The 18,921-nt window shown below is 43.9% G+C and overlaps 1 protein-coding gene across 1 annotated transcript in view; it reads left to right on the forward strand.

The window, feature by feature from the left end:
* The window catches only part of BATF (basic leucine zipper ATF-like transcription factor), a 25,760-nt gene extending 7,530 nt beyond the window's left edge, over positions 1–18,230 (forward strand). The window contains exon 3 of the mRNA XM_006157037.3: positions 17,715–18,230. Coding sequence (XP_006157099.1) covers positions 17,715–17,924 — 210 coding nt within the window. The 3' untranslated portion in view covers positions 17,925–18,230. The remainder of the gene's footprint in view (positions 1–17,714) is intronic.
* Positions 18,231–18,921: the final 691 nt, after the last annotated feature.

Consider the following 18,921-nt stretch of genomic DNA (forward strand, 5'->3'; position numbering starts at 1 on the left):
TTTCCCTAAGCATCATCACAGCATACAAAATGTGATTTCCCATCCAGAATGTACTGCAGAGTTGTGCCCAGAATTCTGAGAGGATAGAAAATAGATGAAAAGGGACTAGGGCGGTCATGCCCCATGGAGGGGTGCTTTCTCTCTCTCTCTCTCTCCCTCTGGCCAGGGTGCATGCCCTCTGGCAATGATAACAAAAAAATTGTATATTGAATGAAGATTTTTTTCCCAAATAAAATACAAAAATAAAAGAAAAGATTGATATATTGGGCCATCAGGAAAGTCATGATGCATCTTTGCATAGAAAACTGTAGAAAATATGTTACGACTTTTCTAATGACCCAATACATTACTTTTAAACACACAAGCAAAAATTTCTACATAGGTCAAAATACTATACATAAAAACAAAGGCAAATGACACTGGGGGAAAGACATCTGTAATACGTAAGACCAAAAAATACATGTTTAGTTAATTTGCATGTCTTATGAATACGAAATAATTAACAATGAAAAAAAAAATGAACAATGATCATGAGTAAGCAATTTATAGAAAGAGAGAAATAATTGGCAAACATATGTGTGAAAAGATTGTTAGACATCGCTTAGGAAAATGCCAGTTAAAGCAAGAGGGAGATTCCTCTGCCAGATTGGCAAAGATGAAAAACGTTGCTGATACACAATGTTGTCAAGGCAATGATGAAGCAGATACCCTCATGCTGCTAGTAGAAGTATACTTAGTACAGACTCTATAAGAGTACAAATTGTGTCTTACTTAATGTTCTTAAATTCTGCCAAAGGACATATATGCTCACCAGAGAGAGATGGAGAGGGAAAAAGAGAAAGAACTCTTTGGGGAATGGTCACACCACAGTCCCTTCTCTTCCATTTCTCCCTCCTGTTGGGATTTGGGACATGCACACAGACATGCCCACAATGTTTTTCAAACTTCTGGGTCTGGAATTCGAACTGTACAGTTGGTCATGTGGGATCCTGGCTGTCTTAACCAGCAGACCACAGAGCTGGTCCTAGAAGGGAATGTGACTCCTTAGATAATCGGTTACATCTAAATGTGCTAATCTGAAAAAATGATCAAGTTAGTATATTCTTAAGTGGAAAAGGTATGAATATGTCATCTCATTTGCTCCCATCTGTGTTTTAAAGCTTTTCTTAAAATGTGTTTCTTCCATGGGGGCTAGAGACAGAGGAAGAGACAGGCCTCCCGATAGGGTTCTCATATCATGATCTATTCCCAGCTTCAGCCAGCTTGCATTATGAGCATGCACGTGCATAAGCCTAGTGTATTTAGAGGCCCTGGGAGTGAACTCAGGTGTTCCATGCAGATCTGGTTGCATTACTACTGCACGACCATCTGGTCCCTCATCTGTGTGTGTGTGTGTGTGTGTGTGTGTGTGTGTGTACGTGTGCACGTGTGTGTTTACCAGAGGGTATTCGTGCTTACCTGAGAGACACAGAGAGACAGAAAAAGGGAGTGGGGGAGAAAGCACCCTCTAGTGGGGTGTGGTCTTATCCCAACCCCTTCTCCTCCATTTCTCCATCTTATTGGGATTTGGGGCATGCACATACATGTGCCCGACATGTTTTGTTTTGTTTTTTAAGCCGCTAGGGTCAGGATTGGACATGCATATTCAGCATGTGGGATCCAACTCCCTTAACCACCAGGCCACAGGGCCAGCCCCATCTGTGTTTTTAATACAAAGAAAGAGGTACATACATGTGCATAAGTATGCAAGCTTAACATTTTTTCAAATAGATTACCCCCCAGATTGTTGATGATATTTGTTTCTGAAAAGAAAGCTAAAAATATAAAGCAGGGAGCTGCTTGGCATGTTTAAACGTTTTTTCTGTCTGGGTTTTTTCTATATGTTTGCTTTATTTTTATAATAGCGATATCCATTTTCTCAACATTGTTCATTATTACACATGCATTAGGATGATTTTGTCTAATGTTGGTATTACATCGGACAGTCTTCTACTGTGACATTTTATCCCCTGAACATATGCTACATAAATATTTCAGCTCTTCGGAAGGACTACCTTGGTTGGGATTTGAATAACTCTAAGGTCCAGAGTGTTAGATGAACCTTTATAAGGGATGGCAAGTCGGTTTCCTGGTACAGCCATCGTGGTTGTTTGTAGTGGTTCTATGGTGCCTTACAATGGGAAGGATTTTGAGACAATGTTCAGGATCAGTGGAAAAGAAGAACGAATCCAGGCCAGCAGGTGGCCTGGATGTTAAGGCACTGGAGTCCATGTGGCTGAAAAGAAAGCTAAAAATATAAAGCAGGGAGCTGCTTGGCATGTTTAAACGTTTTTTCTGTCTGGGTTTTTTCTATATGTTTGCTTTATTTTTATAATAGCGATATCCATTTTCTCAACATTGTTCATTATTACACATGCATTAGGATGATTTTGTCTAATGTTGGTATTACATCGGACAGTCTTCTACTGTGACATTTTATCCCCTGAACATATGCTACATAAATATTTCAGCTCTTCGGAAGGACTACCTTGGTTGGGATTTGAATAACTCTAAGGTCCAGAGTGTTAGATGAACCTTTATAAGGGATGGCAAGTCGGTTTCCTGGTACAGCCATCGTGGTTGTTTGTAGTGGTTCTATGGTGCCTTACAATGGGAAGGATTTTGAGACAATGTTCAGGATCAGTGGAAAAGAAGAACGAATCCAGGCCAGCAGGTGGCCTGGATGTTAAGGCACTGGAGTCCATGTGGCTGACTGCATGGTTTGAGCCCCAGACCTGGCGGCCTGAAAAATCATGCTGGGCAAGTGTGCTGTGTAGCAGAATGCCAAGAGGAGAATGGCGAGAAAGGATTGCAGGGTGGCCATCCCTCAACACTTCTCTCTGTCTCTTTCTGACTAGCGCATACACCCTACAATAAAATAAAATAAAAATAACAAAAATAAAAAAGAAGGATGAGCTCAATTATGAAAAGGCTAAAATTGAAAGCGGTACAGGGCAGACAGCAATGTTAGCTCAGAACTGTGCTGTTGGCAGGTCAGAGCTGGCCTTCAGGATGGAACTGGAAGCAGGTAGGAGTAACAGACCCCATGGGAAAGCTGGAAATTTAAGTCCTCCCTTAGGTGGAGGTGGGCCAGGTGCTTGCCTAGGGTCTCCTGAAGAAGTCTCACCCCAGTTTAAGGAAAGAGGTTTACAGGTTCTAGGGTATATGTTTAATGAAATAGTATGAGTACAAATTATATATTAAGTGAAGCTTAATGAGTGAGCCAATGCTGGGAGAAATAAGCTTAATTAAGTGAGCCGATGCTGTGAGAAATAACATAGTTACAGTTGGAGGAAAATGGAGTAATGGAGAAAAAGAAACTCAGCAAAGATGTTAACCACCTGGGCTGCCTCTGAATGGCTTTACTGTCCTCTGTCTGCTGGAGAGCCTGAGAGAGAAGGCTGCTTCTGATCCAATTTCGTTCCTGCGATTGGTCTTTCCTTTCTGGGAGACCATGCCCTCTGTTTACTGGCATAGGGAGTCATTGGTCAATAAAACACAGAAAGAACACTCTGACTTGTCCCACCCTTACAAAGGTCAGTGTAAAATCAGTGAATCGTATATGGATAAGAGATGTGTCTCTTGTGCTTCTCTTGCTATGAATTTCCTTTAAAAGCATATCATTGGAGGCCAGCAGGTGGCGTGGTGGTTGAGATGCTGGACTCCCACATGCCTGACTACGTTTGGGTCCCGGAACTGGCAGCTTCCTGTCTCACTTTCTGTCTCTCTTTGGTCGAATTAAATAATAATAATAATAATAGGGGACTAGCAGGTGGTGTGGTGGTTAAGACACTGGACACTCCCACATGGCTGACCACAGTTTGAGGCCTGGACCTGGAAAAAGTGGCTTGCTTTCTCACTTTCCCTCCCTCTCTCCCTCTCTCTCTCTCTCTCTCTCTTTCAAATTAAAATAAATAGATGAATAAATAAATAAAATAAATAATTCTTTAAAAATAATAAAATAAATAATTCTTTTAAAAATATGCTACTTGATCACATGACTGTATCAGACAATATGTGTTAAGTTTTCTTGTAATTTCTCATTTGATCTCACAAATATTTTGTTATTCTTTGCATTAGATTAAATAACTTGCCCAAGGGTTCTCAGCTTGTAAGTAGGTCTGTTTGACTTCAGAATGCACCTCCCTAACCACAGAGCATACTGCCTTATTCTTTGAACTCTCATGAAGATATATTTGTCTTCTCTAATCTATATTTCCTTGAATTTGGTCCTGGATTTAGCTTTCTTCTTTTTCAGCAGCATCCTCAAATATAGACGCTTTTCTTGCACCCATCACTAGACCAGATCAAGAAAGTAAAGACATCTCTCTACACAATGTATTAATTGAAATAATTTTTAAGAAGGTCATGTAATGAGAAATATTGATGCTTTATGTGAGATGAACACAGAGATTCCTCTCCGTGTTGCTCAAAGGAAGCTACATCACAAGGATGCTCAATTCATCATTATTCATGAACAATACACACTTTATCAATGCTATAAAAATGGGTACTGGCTAACGACGTGAAATTAAGCATGATATGATACATTCATACAATACAATTTTATGCTGACACTAAAATGAACTATGTAGATCTGTATTTATCGATTTAGAATAAAAATGCAAATTATGAAAAATGTAAGCAGGATATAATCTTATTACTGTAAAATTTGTGGGTTCAGGGCATGGATGGATGTATAAAGAAATGTCTGAAAGATATCCAAAATTCTAATAGTGCTTATTTCTGGGTGGCTGAGTTTTGGTAGTTTACTTAGTACTTGACTGTATTTAAAAGAAATATTATGATGAGTATATACCATCTTGAAAATCAGAATAATGGCCAGTTCTTTGACCTCGTGGTTAAGGTGGCTGGATCCTAAATGACCAACTGCATGATCAAGCTCTAGACTCAGTGGTTTGAAAAATACTCTGGGCACATGTGCATATATTCCCAAAATCGCAAAAGGAGGAAGCAATGGAGAAGGGATTGCTATGGGACTGTTCCCGATGGGGATGCTTTCCCTTCTCTCTCTCCTCTCTCTCTGTTTCTCTCTGATGAGTGCATACACCCTCTAGCAAAATAAAATAATTTAAAAAAAGAAAAGAAATGCACCATTTTCTTATTTTCTTTGGGGAGGAAAACACATCAAAGCAATCTACCACCCCTCGCTGCATGCCTTGATGATGACAAGTCAGCACGGTTAACTTCGTGATGCTTATTGGAAAAGAGGCCAGTTCCACATTGGCCTTGCCATTAGAAAGAATGCCTAAACAGGATTATAGGCCTCAGACCACAAGTACAGCTGTCTGTTTAGCAGACATCTTCATCAAACTCTCCTTAGCAGCTCCCAGATCTCCTCTTCTGGAGAAGGATAGCAGAGACTCGCCCAAAAAAACCTGCCCAAGCTGCTGGGAGTTTTTCTTAGTCTCTGCAGAATTTAGTTTAGGTCTCTTGCTTCCTAGAAGGGATAAGTTGGGTCCACAGGTCAAAGGCTTCTTCTGATTGTTAGATATCTGGCAGAGAGTCCCATGGTAGGTCCATATGGTGGCTTGTGGAGAGAATAGCAATGGTTATAGTCATACCACGTTGTTTGTAGAATTATCCAATGAACAGAGAAGTCAGAGACCTAGGCCAACTACAGTTGAATCCTGGACCTGGCAGCTTGCTTTCTCATTTTCCCTCTCTCTCTCTCTGTCTCTCTCTGGTCAAATTAAAAAAAAATAATGATGAATAAAATTAATTAAAATAATTCTTAAAAGATCTATAATCCAAAATTAAAAAGACAATGACATATTGGAGAAATATTTGCCTCAAACTAAATAAATGAAAATTTAATGTTAAATTATAGAAAGAACATCTTTTAAAAAAAAATATCAAGACTCTGATAGATAGTGGGCAGAGGCTATGAACAGGACGCTTACATAACATTTTTCCTACCAAAATGAAAATAACCTAATTTCATATTCTGATTATGAAAATGACACACACAAGCAGGATTTCTCAACCTCAGACTATTGACATTTTGAGTCCGATAATTCTTTGTTGTAAGGGGTTGACTTATGCGCTGTAAATCTACCCACCAGATGCTAGTAGAACACTATTCTTGGCCCCCAGGGTGGCAACCAAAAATATTTCCAGAACTTCCCCAATGTCCCCTGGAGTACAAAAATCACTCCTGGTTAAAAATGCTACCATAAAGGAACAGACATATAGAAAGTTGTTCTTCTTCCTTAATAGGAATTTGTAATATTTATAATATTGATACATATTTGTAATATTAGCATGCTATTATGAAACCTTTGTAAATCTAGCTGGCAAAAAAAAAATTATATAAATGACAACACCTAAATGCCAATGAGGTTGTGATAAAATCGATGCATGCATTCCCTACTGTCACGTTGTATATCTTACACGACCCCCACTACAAACCAGCAGATTATACCCTTTGCCCCATTAATCTCTCTCCTATTTTAGGAAATAACTGAACAAAGACAAAACCTAGTATACATCAAGATGTTTATTCCAGCATTATTCATAATGGCAATCAACATATCCAATATTGGAAGGCCATTTTAAGTAACCTATGTGTCATCGATTCGATAATGTAGCCATTAAAAAAAATAAGTACAGTGTCTGTGTAGATCTGACAATGTTATAGCAAAAAAAATTACATGTGTACTGTGGTTGAGATTTTGTAAAAGTAAGTGTACAAGTTTATTTAAAAGGACAAGATGGCAGTGAGTACAAATTAAAACGGTTGCATTAGGAGACTAGGATCATGAATGTGTTTAATTTCTTTAAAATATCTTTAATAGGGGTCAGGGTTAAGACTCTGGACTCACAGCCAACCACGGTTTAAATCCCAGACCCAGTGGCTTCAAACACACTGGGCATGCCCAAAATCTTGAGAGGAGAATAGAACAGAAAGGACTATGGCACAGCTATTCCCTCCGGGAGGTGATTTCTCACTTTCCCTCTCACTGCCTCTCTGTCTGTCTGGTTGGTTTTTTTTTTTTTAAGTTTTTTGCTACAGGGCACGTGTGGCACGCATACACATGTGCCCAATGTGAGTTTAAGCCCTGGGTCCAGGACTCGAACTGCGGTTGACTACCTGGGAGTCCAACGACGTAGCCATTTATGCCACTTGCTGGTCCCAGCCTCTCTGTCTTTCTGCCGAGCACATGTACCCTATGGCAAAAATCTAATATATATGTGTGTGTGTGTGTGTATATCTTTAATGTAGTTATACTGTATATTTTGAAATTTTTTAGAAGGAGGGAAATGGCCGAATAAAATGCTGGAAGAAGTCTGAAGGAAATTGAGAATGAGGAACTGAGACGGATTAAGCTAGGATTTGAGGGTCAGGTTTTAGTAGGAGGTCTTACATCTCACCATCCAGATAAGAACAGTTTTGAAAGAGCAAAGGGGGCACTAGTAACTATTATACAGGACAGTGGGTGTGAACAGGTCACCCAAGACTGTGAGAAATCGCAGGTGTCCTGGAGCTCTTACGAAAACAAGAGTGATAATAAAGTTCAGAGCCAAGCGGAGGACTAGACTGCTAGGGTCGAATGAGATTTCGTACAACTGAGGGTCCCGGGACTAACCTATTTTCTGGGTTCTCAGCTGCCTCAAGAGTATGTCCTATTGTTTAGAGGACAAGACAACACAGAACATTAGAAAAGTGAAGTCCGTATTGCCAGCCCCAGTGCTAAGCCAACAGAAATGACTCACTCACTTCCACAAGTATTCATCGGCCTCTCACGTGCCAGGGAGGGTTTGTTCTATCTAGACTCTGAGAAGACAGCAGTGACAAGACAGATCGAGTCCCTGATTTCATGGACCTTACATTCAACTGGAAGTCAGAGTGAAAAACTGACAAACCAAGGAAGCGCTTTTCGCACATTCTGAAAGTGCTTTGAAGACAATGAAGCAGTATAACGTGCAAAGTGACTAAGGGCCTGGGGTGTGGACGGTGAGCAGGGAAGGCCGTCCTGAGGCTCTGACATTGGAGAGCAAACGTGGATCCTAAAGGAGCCGGGCGGTCTGGGGCAAGGCTGCACTCCCAGAACCTCGAGGCCAGATGGGATGTAGCCAGTCACAGATTAGAAAGGTGCCTGGTGGGGCTGGAAACCGTGAGGGAGTGAGAAGGGTCTCATAACAAAGGCCATTGTACAGTACAGAGCAGGAATTGGATGGGGTGAGCATGCACAAAAACTAGTTCAAATCCTGGCTGGGGGATTTTTCTGGACCCAAATTCTGTTCACAAAATGGGAAACCATTGCACCTCACTAGGTTGTTTGAGAGTTTAAATGAGAGAGCAAATAGAACAAAGCAATGTTACATTTTTTGTTTTGCACTCTGCATTTCATGAGCCTGGTCTTTTCCTGTAAATCTGTCAGATGTCTTACCATACATGGAAGCCCACGCCTTCTTTCTGGATGTTTATAAAAACTTGATGGACACCAGCTGTTTCACTGGCTTGGCTTTCCATGGCAGCTGGTCAAGTCTCCCTCATTGGTGTGGTTGGAGAAGGTCAAGTCCCAGCAAGGGAAATTACATGCAGTGTTTTTAAAGTGTTGTGTTCGGCTCCTCCCATCCCATAGCTTCAGTCTGGGGAACAAAAGTGTTGCTAAGCAAGGATCTGACCTGGACCTTTTTTTCTTTTTTAGCTATCGGGTGTGTGTGCTCCCCAAAGAGATAAAGAAAGAGGGAGAGAGGAGGAAAGTGAGAAATCACTCTCCAGGCTGGGGGAGATGGCCATACCACAATCCTTTCTCCTCCACTTTCCTCTCCAGATTTTGGGCACACACACACACACACACACACACACATACCTGGCATGCTTCTCCAGCTGCCAAGTCCAGTACTCGAACCACATAGTTAGCCATGTGGGAACTAGCCACCTTAACCATCACATCACCTGACTGGCCCTATAAGAAATAAACTTTTAAAAAAATGTTTTAAGGGGCCTGTGGGTGGCATGGTGGTTGAGGTACTGGACTCTTACATGGCGGACCTACTGCTGTTTGAATCCCAGACCTGGCAGTTTGCCTTCATTTTCTCTCTCTTGCGTGCGTGCACGTAACTTATAGAAAATTTAAAATAATTGGGGCCAGCAGGTGGCATGGTGATTAAGGGCACTGGACTTCCACATGATTGACCATGGTTTAAGTCCTGGATCTGGTAGTTTGCTTTTTCATTTTCCCTCTTTCTTTCTCTCCTCACTCTGTCCCTCTCTGGTCAAATTTAAATAAATAAATAAATAAAATAAAGTTCAGTCAAATAATTATTTTTAAAAAGAAAAAAATAATAATAGTGATAATAACAAATAAAATTAAATAAATAATTATTTTAAAAATTGTTTTAAATATGGGTGTGGTGGATAAGGGCACTGGATTACCACATGGCCAACCATGATTCAAGTCCTGGACCTGGTGGCTTGCTTTCTCGTTTTCCCTTTTTCTCTCTCTCTCATAAAAAAAATAAATAAAAATAAAAAATAAAACTAACAATAACAAATGGAAATAAATAATTCTTTCAAAAATTATTTTAAAAATTGTTTTAAATAAATTTAAGGCTGGTCCCTTAAATGGCTACATGGTCAACCACAGTTCTGATCTCCACCCCAGCAGCTAGAAACACATGTGTATATCTGCCCCAAATCCCAACAGGATGAAGAAATGAAGGAGAAGGGATTGCTGCATATTCCTGCCCCACTAGGGGTCCCCTCTCCATCTTTCTGTCTCTTGCTGGCAAGTGCATGTGCCCTCTGGCAATTAAAAAAAGTTAATTCATAGGACCAGCAGGTGGCATGGTGGTTAAAATTCTGGAAACTCCCACGTGGCCAACCAGGTTTGAGTCTTGGGCCTGGTGGCTTGCTTTCTCACCTTCTCTGTCTCTGTCTCTCTCTCTGTTTCTCTCTCTGGTCAAATTAAAAAAAAAAATGTATGAATGAATAAAATAAAATAAAAATTATTTTAAAAAGTTAACTCAACACTATTTTGTTATTATATTATTTTAAAGAAGAATCCGCTATGAGCATGATTCTCAACTTGGCGGCACATTAAGCTCGCCTGGGCAATATTTTCAAACTTCCAATGCCTGCGACCTAACCCAGAACAATTGAATTGGAACTTTTGGAGGCTGACATCTAGGAGTTAAGGTTTTTAAAGCCCTCCAGGTGGCCGCAGTGTACAAATGGGGTCAAAGTCAGGCAGTGACATTGAAGCCTGTCAGGTCCATGCAGTAGAATGTGTACGGTGAGTCTAGGGCATTATGTGGATGTACACCCAGATACTATGCCCCAGTGGCCCAACAGCTTAAAATAGAACAAAACGAACCCTTCAAATCTTGGCTTTGATGGTAATTACTAGTTATTTTATTTTATTTTATTTTTTTAAATTGGGCTTGCTAGTGGTAACCTTTCTATACTACACTCAGTTCCTAATTGAGTAATAGACAAGCCACCAAATGGAGCCATCAGCAAGTCACAGTTCATTTTCCTCACATAACAAGAAGTTCAGTAGGGAATAGACTGGGACTACAGAAGGATGCCTTCCAAAAGTCAAGCTTCTTTCTGGGCGGCCATCCTTGGAATGTGACTTTCATCTTCAAGGCTTCAAGATACTGCTGCACCTTCGGGCATCAATTGTGGGAGGGTAGCCTTTGTCCTTGTGAGGTGGCTTGGGAAGCGTAGCTCTATTCCCAGGCTCTCCAACTGCTTCTGTGTACATCTCATTGTCACATGGCCACCACTGGCTGCAAGGGAAGCTGGGTATTTGAGTCATTCTTTTTCTAGTCTCTCTAGAGGAAGGCAAGTGAAGACTATGGGATGAATCCGAGTGAGTCAACCTATAGTGCTTCTCACATTTAAAGCCAATGACATTGTAGTCCTGAAAGCCAAGGAACAGGTGACAACCTTCTAACCCCTAGACAGGGCCCTGAAGGCATGACGGATGGGGCTAAACATCTGTTGATGACAAAGGAACTTATTTCTCTAGAGCTTCACCTCTGAGACATGAAAGTGAAGATTTTTCTAGAATTAGGCATGTATATTATTTAGCGCAAAAACTAATTTATTTAGTTTGGCGATTGTGCTTCTCTCCTCAGAAGGTGAGGGGCAGGAGGTGGGACTAATTTCTCTAGAAGTGGTGAGAAAGGTAGACATAGGTCTTCCCATAACTTAGGAAGAGTCTTTTCAGTCCAAAGCCTTCTCCAGGAATGGTGTCTCTAGCCTCTCTGTCTGGTAGACAGAGGCTGACGACAGAAAGGTGGTCGAATATAAGCTGGGTGTGAGGAATAGGCTTTGAACACTGCTCTTATTCTAGTGTGTGTGGGAGCGAAAAGGTCACCCTGTCAATAAATGATGGCACATTCTGTTGAAGAGGAAAAACACAGGGACTATTTTCACCCTTCTGGAAGTCTTGATAGGACACACAAGAAGGTCAGAGCACTAAATTAGACTGACAGGGCGGAGGAGTGATCCCTGCTCAGAATGCCTGGAGTCCCCATCAGAGCCTCCGGCCAGAGCCCATTGAGGAAATGCCAGCCTCCCCTTGGTCCTCATCCCAGCTGGCTCCCAGGGGTAAGGGAACGGCCAGGGGATTCCCCACCATTCAAGAGCTTTTTGAGTGACCCCCTCCTCTGTCCCTCCAGCAGGGGATTTCCCAGAATGTCCCCACACCCCAGGAAGCCTCCTCCTTAGCCACCCCCAAGCTGCTTGTGGTTCCTGACAGAGGTGGTGTCAGGTGACAACCCAGGTGAGGACAAAGCGAGAACCTTGACATTTGGATTTCCATAGAGTAAGAAAAGAGGGAAGAGGGAATTGAGGGCTGAGGCCTCAAAGGACATAATTATCAAATATCATAAGGTTTGGGGGTGAGAAGGAGGGAATTAAGGGGGAAAAAAAGAAGAAAAACATTTAACAAACACAGAAATGGAAAATTATCTCCTGACGATAATGTGTATGTAATATCTTTGACTGGGCTAATATACAGTGTATTCATGCTGGGAAAATCCATTTTGTATGTTGCAAAGATGTACAGCGATTAAATATAAAATAATAAGAAATAAAAGGAAAAAGATTATATACGTGTGTGTGTGTGTATATATATATATATATATATGTGTGTGTGTGTGTGTGTGTGTGTGTGTGTATATATACATATAAATAAAATAAGGTTAAACAGACTTCAAAGGCAAGAGAGGATGAAGTCACAGACTCCGAAGCTAGACTGCCCTAATTCAAGTACTGGTACCGCAATTTATAAGCCGTGTGACCTTAAATGAGTTATTAATCCTCCATACCTCGGTTTTTTTCTCTTCCGTAAAATGGGGATAATAATAGTATCTACCACACAAAGTTATCACACAGATTAAATATAAAAGTAACTGTCAAATGCTTAGAAGTTGTTGGCATGTTCACTAAACATTAGTTATTAAACCTGGCTAAACTTTTCTTTAAATTTTTGTTTATTACTCATCTTTCTCATACAGAGTGCATCTACACTTTTCTTTCCCCAACACATAACACACACACACACACACACACACACACATTCGCCCCTTTTCAAAGGGGTAAGGAGCTCTAGTTTCCTAACACACTCAGTCAGTTTGGAATCTGAAACACATGAGAGTTATGGGGTGGGGGGGGGGGGGGGGGTGTTGCAATCTTCTAGTCTTGTGGTCTGTAACCTTAGCTGTCTGTTGAATCCTCTGGAGAGTCTTTAACAACCCAAGGCCAAGGCTGTACCCGACCTATTAATTAGAATTAGACATCAGTCCTGTTAAAGCTCCCCAGGGAGTCCTAGTGTGTGGCCCAGGTTTGAGAATCATTATTTTGATCCAATCTTCCTGAGTTTTGTTTTTGTTTTTGTTTTTAAGTTTTATTTTATTTCTCTTTATTCATGATGGCGTATGCATGCACGTACATGTGAGAGTGAGAGTGAAAGAGAGAGAAAAAGAGAGACACAGAAGGAGAATGAGAAACAGCCCTCCACAGGGTAAGGTCTCCTCCTTCCTCAAGCTTTTCAACCCACTGGGTCTTGGGCACTTGGGTGTATGCCCGATGTGTTTCAGGCTGACTGGGCCAGGGATCTGAACCTCAGTTGCCACGTGGGATCTGGCTTCCCCTGAGCAGTGCATTATCACTGCTCCATGGAGCCAGCTCCAGTTGTTTTAAAGTGAAATAGAGCTCAACAGGGAAAGCAAGTCACCAAGGGTCACCGGCTAGACCTAGGACCCAGGACCCCTGTCCCCAGTTACCACTGATGGAGCCCACCATTGCCATGTGTTAGGTCCTGGCTTTGCATCTGGAAGGAGGTCTGGCCTCGAGTCAACCCTCTTACAGAGCAGCTGGACAGGTGACTCTCTCACAACGCAGCTGCGGAGGCAGATGGTCAACTCTGTGAATGCAAGTGTGACAAGCTTGGAGTTCTTGTGTTGCATTACATTTACAAGTCACCGAAACCAGGCTCAGCTTTCTCTTGGAAGACACGAGGGTCACTGAGAACTCCTTAGTGTTCTCTGGAAACCTCTGTCTGCTGTGATGCCAGCCAAAGTCAAGTCTTTATTCACCTAGTTCAAGTCAAGCCTTGCTCAGTCCCTACCTGGCCATGGGACTTTGGATCAATCACTGAAAGTTTCAGAACTTCTGAGAAAACAGGTATCTTGAAATAAATCTTATCATTTTCTCCTCGTAGCTGTTGCCAGCAGCCTGTGCTCATTTTCAAGGGTACGTGGAATAGGCTTGTCCTAGAGTCCCATTGGCTTCATCTGTAGAATGAGGATGATGATAGCTGGATTTCTATGTCCATCCCAGAGCATTACTGTGAGGAGCCTGGTGGGCCTAAATGAATTTAGAAAAGTAGGATGAGGTAAAATGCCCAAATTCAGTCTCCCTTCACCCCCTGCCCACTGCAGCAGAGGATGTGCAAGGAAGATGCTGATATTTCCTTTCCGGGACCAGCAGTTGGCATAATATGTCTGGACTCCCATGTAGTCGACTGCAGTTTGAGTCCCGAACCCAGTGGCTTCAACTCACGCCAGGTGCTTGTGCGTGCATGCCCATGATCCCGCGAAGAGAGTGGAGAAGGGATTGCGGTGTGGCCATCCCCCTGGGGGATGATTTCTCACTTTCTGTCTCTCTCTCTCTCTCTGTCTTTCTGGGGAGCGCACGCGCCCTATAGCAAAAGTCTCTAAAAAATTAAAAAAAAAAAAAAAAAAGAAAGAAAGAAAAAGAAATTTCCTTCCCAAACTTTCCTCTCCTCTTCCCCCTGAGTTCTAGATTCCCAGTCCCCAGTGGGGAGCCAGAAGTTTGGGAAATGCCCGCTGTACTGCAGGATAAAAGCTGCTCCATGTTTTGCAGTTTCTTATAACCACATTTGCCGGTCATCCCTTCAGCCGTGTGAGCCCTTTCCAGAGCATGAACAACCAAGGAGGGTCAGAGTGGACTGAGCAATAGCAGGTGGGGATGTGGGGTGGGGGGGCAAGGCCCCAGATCAGCCACTTCCTCTTGCAAAGGAAGTCAAACCCTTTCTCTTGTAAGTGGCAGGCTGGCTGCAGGCCCCTGGGCTGGCAGAGCAGGTTTCTCTGGGGCCTTGGCAGGAAGCAGTTTTGCTTCCCAAGGTAGAGATGGGTTTCTTGTCACAGGCGGGTGTTTTCTGGTTAGAGGCAGGCAGCGGTTATGAACGCTCCCTAGAGCTCTGGGATCTACATGCAGGGGAGAGGAAGAGGCAGTGAGATAGCCCGTGAAGCTCTGCAGAACTTGCTTAGGGAGGAAGGACCTGCTGTCACTTCCCGAAAGCTGGGCCTGCCTCTAGAAGGAGAGAAGGTCAGAGCGGGCCTACCCCGGCCCCTCCCTCGTGCCTTGGGGTTTGCCCAGGCTCGACGGAGCACAGAATTTACAGTAAATGTTGTCACCAGTGGAAACTCTCAGAGGGGGCGAGGAAAAAGGCTAGAGGAAGGGCCCAGGACTCCGGGCCCCCAGTTCCCGTCTTACCAACACCCCCTACTCTCATCGTGTTACTTTATCTTACCTTTCAGTAAAAGGGGGATGTCCTCTTTCTGGGATGGGCCAAAAAATAACCAATGGTAACATGAACGAGCTGGTCACACCCTGGCAGAAGCAGCAGCTGGGGCTCTGGCTCCATTCTGGTGGCTCTTGACACTCTCCCACTCGTTTTAGAAATGAGGTTTCCTTAATTTTTTTTTTTTAATTTTGCCAGAGGGTGTATGCACTTGCTAGAGAGAGATGGGTCATGGGAATGAGGGGTGATGGGAGGAAACGGTCATGCATCAATCCCTTTTCCATTTCTCCTTCCTTTTGGAATTCTGGGCACACGTGCACATGTACCTGCTGTGTTTTTCAAGCTGCTGGCTCTGGGACTTGAACCACGAACTCAGTCATGTGGGATCCAGCCACCTTAACACCATGTCACTGGCTGGCCCGGGTGTTTCCTCTATACTGACCCACACACGCTTTCTAGTCACAGTCACATTCAGGAAATGTCAGGCTGAGGCTGAGGCTGAGGCTGAGCCATGCTCATCTCTGTCCTTCATGAACAGGTGGAAGCTGGCTCGATGGGCCAGAGCACCATGGTATACTTCTCTACAACAGGAAAAGAGCCCCCAGGCTGGAAGGGCTAAGGTGACTGGCAATGTAACGGACAAAGCCCATCTACTGCTCAGCGTGCAGCTCGGGCTCCTGATGGATTATTTAGGGCAAATCTTAAATGTCAGGTATCTCACACCTGCTCACCGCCCACCATATTTTTGAGTCAACTTCTTAGTGCCAGCAGTGATGTCATCACTCAGTAGTCAACAAACATTTGCGTTCATTCTACATGCGAAGCATTGAGTCACTTAACAAACAGGTACTTGATCTATGCTTGAATCGTTAGAACAAATGTAATGTCAGGTTTAACCATTATTTTCAAACTTGCCTGATCATCAGAATGACCCAAGGCCCTTGTTAAAAATTGAGATTCCCAGACCAGCAGATGGCATAATGGTTACACCATTGAATTCCCACATAGTCAACTGAGGTTCAAGTCCCAGATTCAGCAGCTTAAAACTCATGCTGGTGTGTGTGCATGTATCCCCATAATCCCAAGGGGAAAATGGAGGAGAAAGGATTGCAGTGTGGCCATGTCCCCAGGCGGTGATTTCTCACTTTCTGTCTCTCTGTCTCTTTCTGTCTCTCCAGCAAGTACACACATCTTATAGTAAAAATCTCTATCAAAAAAAAAAAGATTCCCAGATCTCACGCCACAAATTCCAAACTCACTGAGTTTTTATCTCTAGATTTTGGGAAGGACTTGAAATTGTATTTTCAACAAGCCTTCGAATTAATGCCATGATATGGCAAGGTTGGGAAATAATGCTGATCTAAACCAAATAGAACTAGAAAAGCAAGACCCTATCTCCAAACATTAGGCTGATTTTTGAACTGAAATGCAATTTATTTGCATCTCCAACGCCATTTCCCCTTCCTCCGTGGGAATCCATTCTTAGCAGAGAAGGTTTGTTTGATTGAGTCGAGGAACATGAACCTTTTTTTTTTTCTTTGAGAGATTTTTATTATAGGGTACATGCACCCACCGAAGAGACAGAGAAAGACAGAGACAGTGAAAGTGAGAAATCACTCCCAGGAGATGGCCATGCTGCGATCCCTTCTCCTCCATTCTTCCCTAGGAGATTTTGGGCATGCATGCACATGCACCTGGTGTGAGTTTCAAACTTCCGGGTCTGGGACTTGAACCGCAGTTGGCCATGTGGGATTCCAGAGATGTAACTATTACACCATCTTTTGGTCACAGAGGAACATGAACCTTAAAATCATGTTGGCAATACAATTCCTCTGGGCTTTCTGAAAGCGGGATTGCTTTTCAGTAAGACTAATTACTGGAATGTAATTGTTGGTTAATGACATGATTAGGAATCAATACTCCCTATTCTGAGCTTTCCTAATTAGCCTGTCTGGTGAGTCCCCCAAGCCGTGAAGGACAGATGTTTCTGAAAAAAGGAAAACACAAGGGCTTGGGAGGCACTACGCACAGTAAAACCTGCCTGGGGTGGGGGGTGTTGAATTCTGTGGCAGACTTTGACCATGCGATATTTACGAAGGCCGTGCTCCAGCATCCAGGCGAAGTAGACAGTTAGCCATGGACTCTGTCAGCCTATGCAAACACCAGGCACATTTGGAGAACACAGTAAATAGAATAGTGGGAAGGAGTGGAACTGGGCTCAGCTGTTCTCACAGACTGTCCCATTTCTCAGGTTCTGGCCACCTCACCAGTTTCCCTGGGCACATACTGGCCACTCTCAGCCCACAGACACACTCACAGAGACCCATGCACGTGCGCATGTGCACACACACACACACAGAGGAGCACACTTACCTATATACCTCTGTTAGGATGACTCACATGAAATTACTATATTTTTCGGTCAAAATAGACAAATATCAGCAGTTCCATGTGGTTCAACCTAATGTCATACATACATATACCTGTGCTTACAAAGATGCCCACGCACACATACAAACACGTGTGCATGCACATTGAAAACTCTGCATGGCTGAGCTCATGAAAATCTCACCATGCCTGCCCTGCCCTGCCCACTTTGCAGTCGCCCAGCATTAACGGTCGGTGCCTCTCTCCCTCCCACAGGAGAGCGAAGACCTGGAAAAACAGAACGCAGCCCTGAGGAAGGAGATCAAGCAGCTCACGGAGGAGATGAAGTACTTCACGTCGGTGCTGAGCAGCCACGAACCGCTGTGCTCGGTGCTGGCCAGCAGCACGCCCTCGCCACCCGAGGTGGTGTACAGCGCCCACGCCTTCCACCAGCCCCACGTCAGCTCCCCGCGCTTCCAGCCCTGAGCTTCAGGACCAGGCGAGAGCACGGCCCCCAGCCCGGCCAGTCCTGGCTGCTGTGGTGGGCCTCAGAGGGACACACGGACTGTGGCCAGGCTGCCCTCACTCCTCAGAACTCTCCTTCCATCTGGAGACCCGGCGCCAGAGGCCTGCGCCAGGATTGGACACAAGGGCTGGGACGCCATAGGAATGCCAGGCCTCCCGGCAGTGTAGGGGAGGCCCAGGGCAAAGGAGTGTCACACAGGAGGCTGGAGCCCCACCGCACAGAGGGAGGAGAGCAAAACAGGCTTATTTTTTTAAATAAATGTTTTAAAAGAAACCTGTCTGACAAGCTTTTTCCCTCCTTCTGGGGCCCTTCTTAAAACTGGACCCCATAAATGTGGGTTGTTCTGCAGGTCTTGGCCTCAAGTCCCCTTGAAGAGCTCGTGGGATCCTGAGACACCTTTTCTTTTCCACAGTTTGTTCATGTATGTGGGAAGCTGGCTTTTGTCAAAGCATCCCTCTCTGTAGGTGTTTTCTCAATTTTGTTCCTGAGATCCCCTCACCCTGACCTCCCGCCTTCCTTCCTCGGTGCCTTATGCTTTCTAGATTGTCAGCGGTAGTTCTTTGGCCGGGGGAGGACGAATGCAGCATGCCATCATGGGCAAGGGGGTAGGCCGAGCTGATCCTGCCCTCTCCCACTGGCCGCTGTGCTTGCCCAGACAGCTGGCTCAGTCAGACTGCCAGGTCTCCAGGACGCTGTGCACCAGGCCCCTGCTGCCACTGCAGTAACACCAAGGGAGCCCCTTGCATTTGAGGCAGCGCTGCCCTGACACTCTACAGGGGCAAGGTGCGGCTAGGTCCACAGGGACTTTCTTTAACAAAAATGAAAAGTTTCTTCCTTTCTCTGTGAGTGAAATGGAGAGAGAAGCCCAGCAGGGTCATGCCTCTGGGATTCACCACCAGCCTCAACTAGGCCTAGATCCTCAGGGCGGTCTATGGAAGCAAATCTGGAACCTTCCCA

This window comes from Tupaia chinensis, unplaced genomic scaffold, assembly GCF_000334495.1.
Source record: "Tupaia chinensis unplaced genomic scaffold, TupChi_1.0 Scaffold000528_1, whole genome shotgun sequence".
Classification (NCBI taxonomy): Eukaryota; Metazoa; Chordata; class Mammalia; order Scandentia; family Tupaiidae; genus Tupaia; species Tupaia belangeri.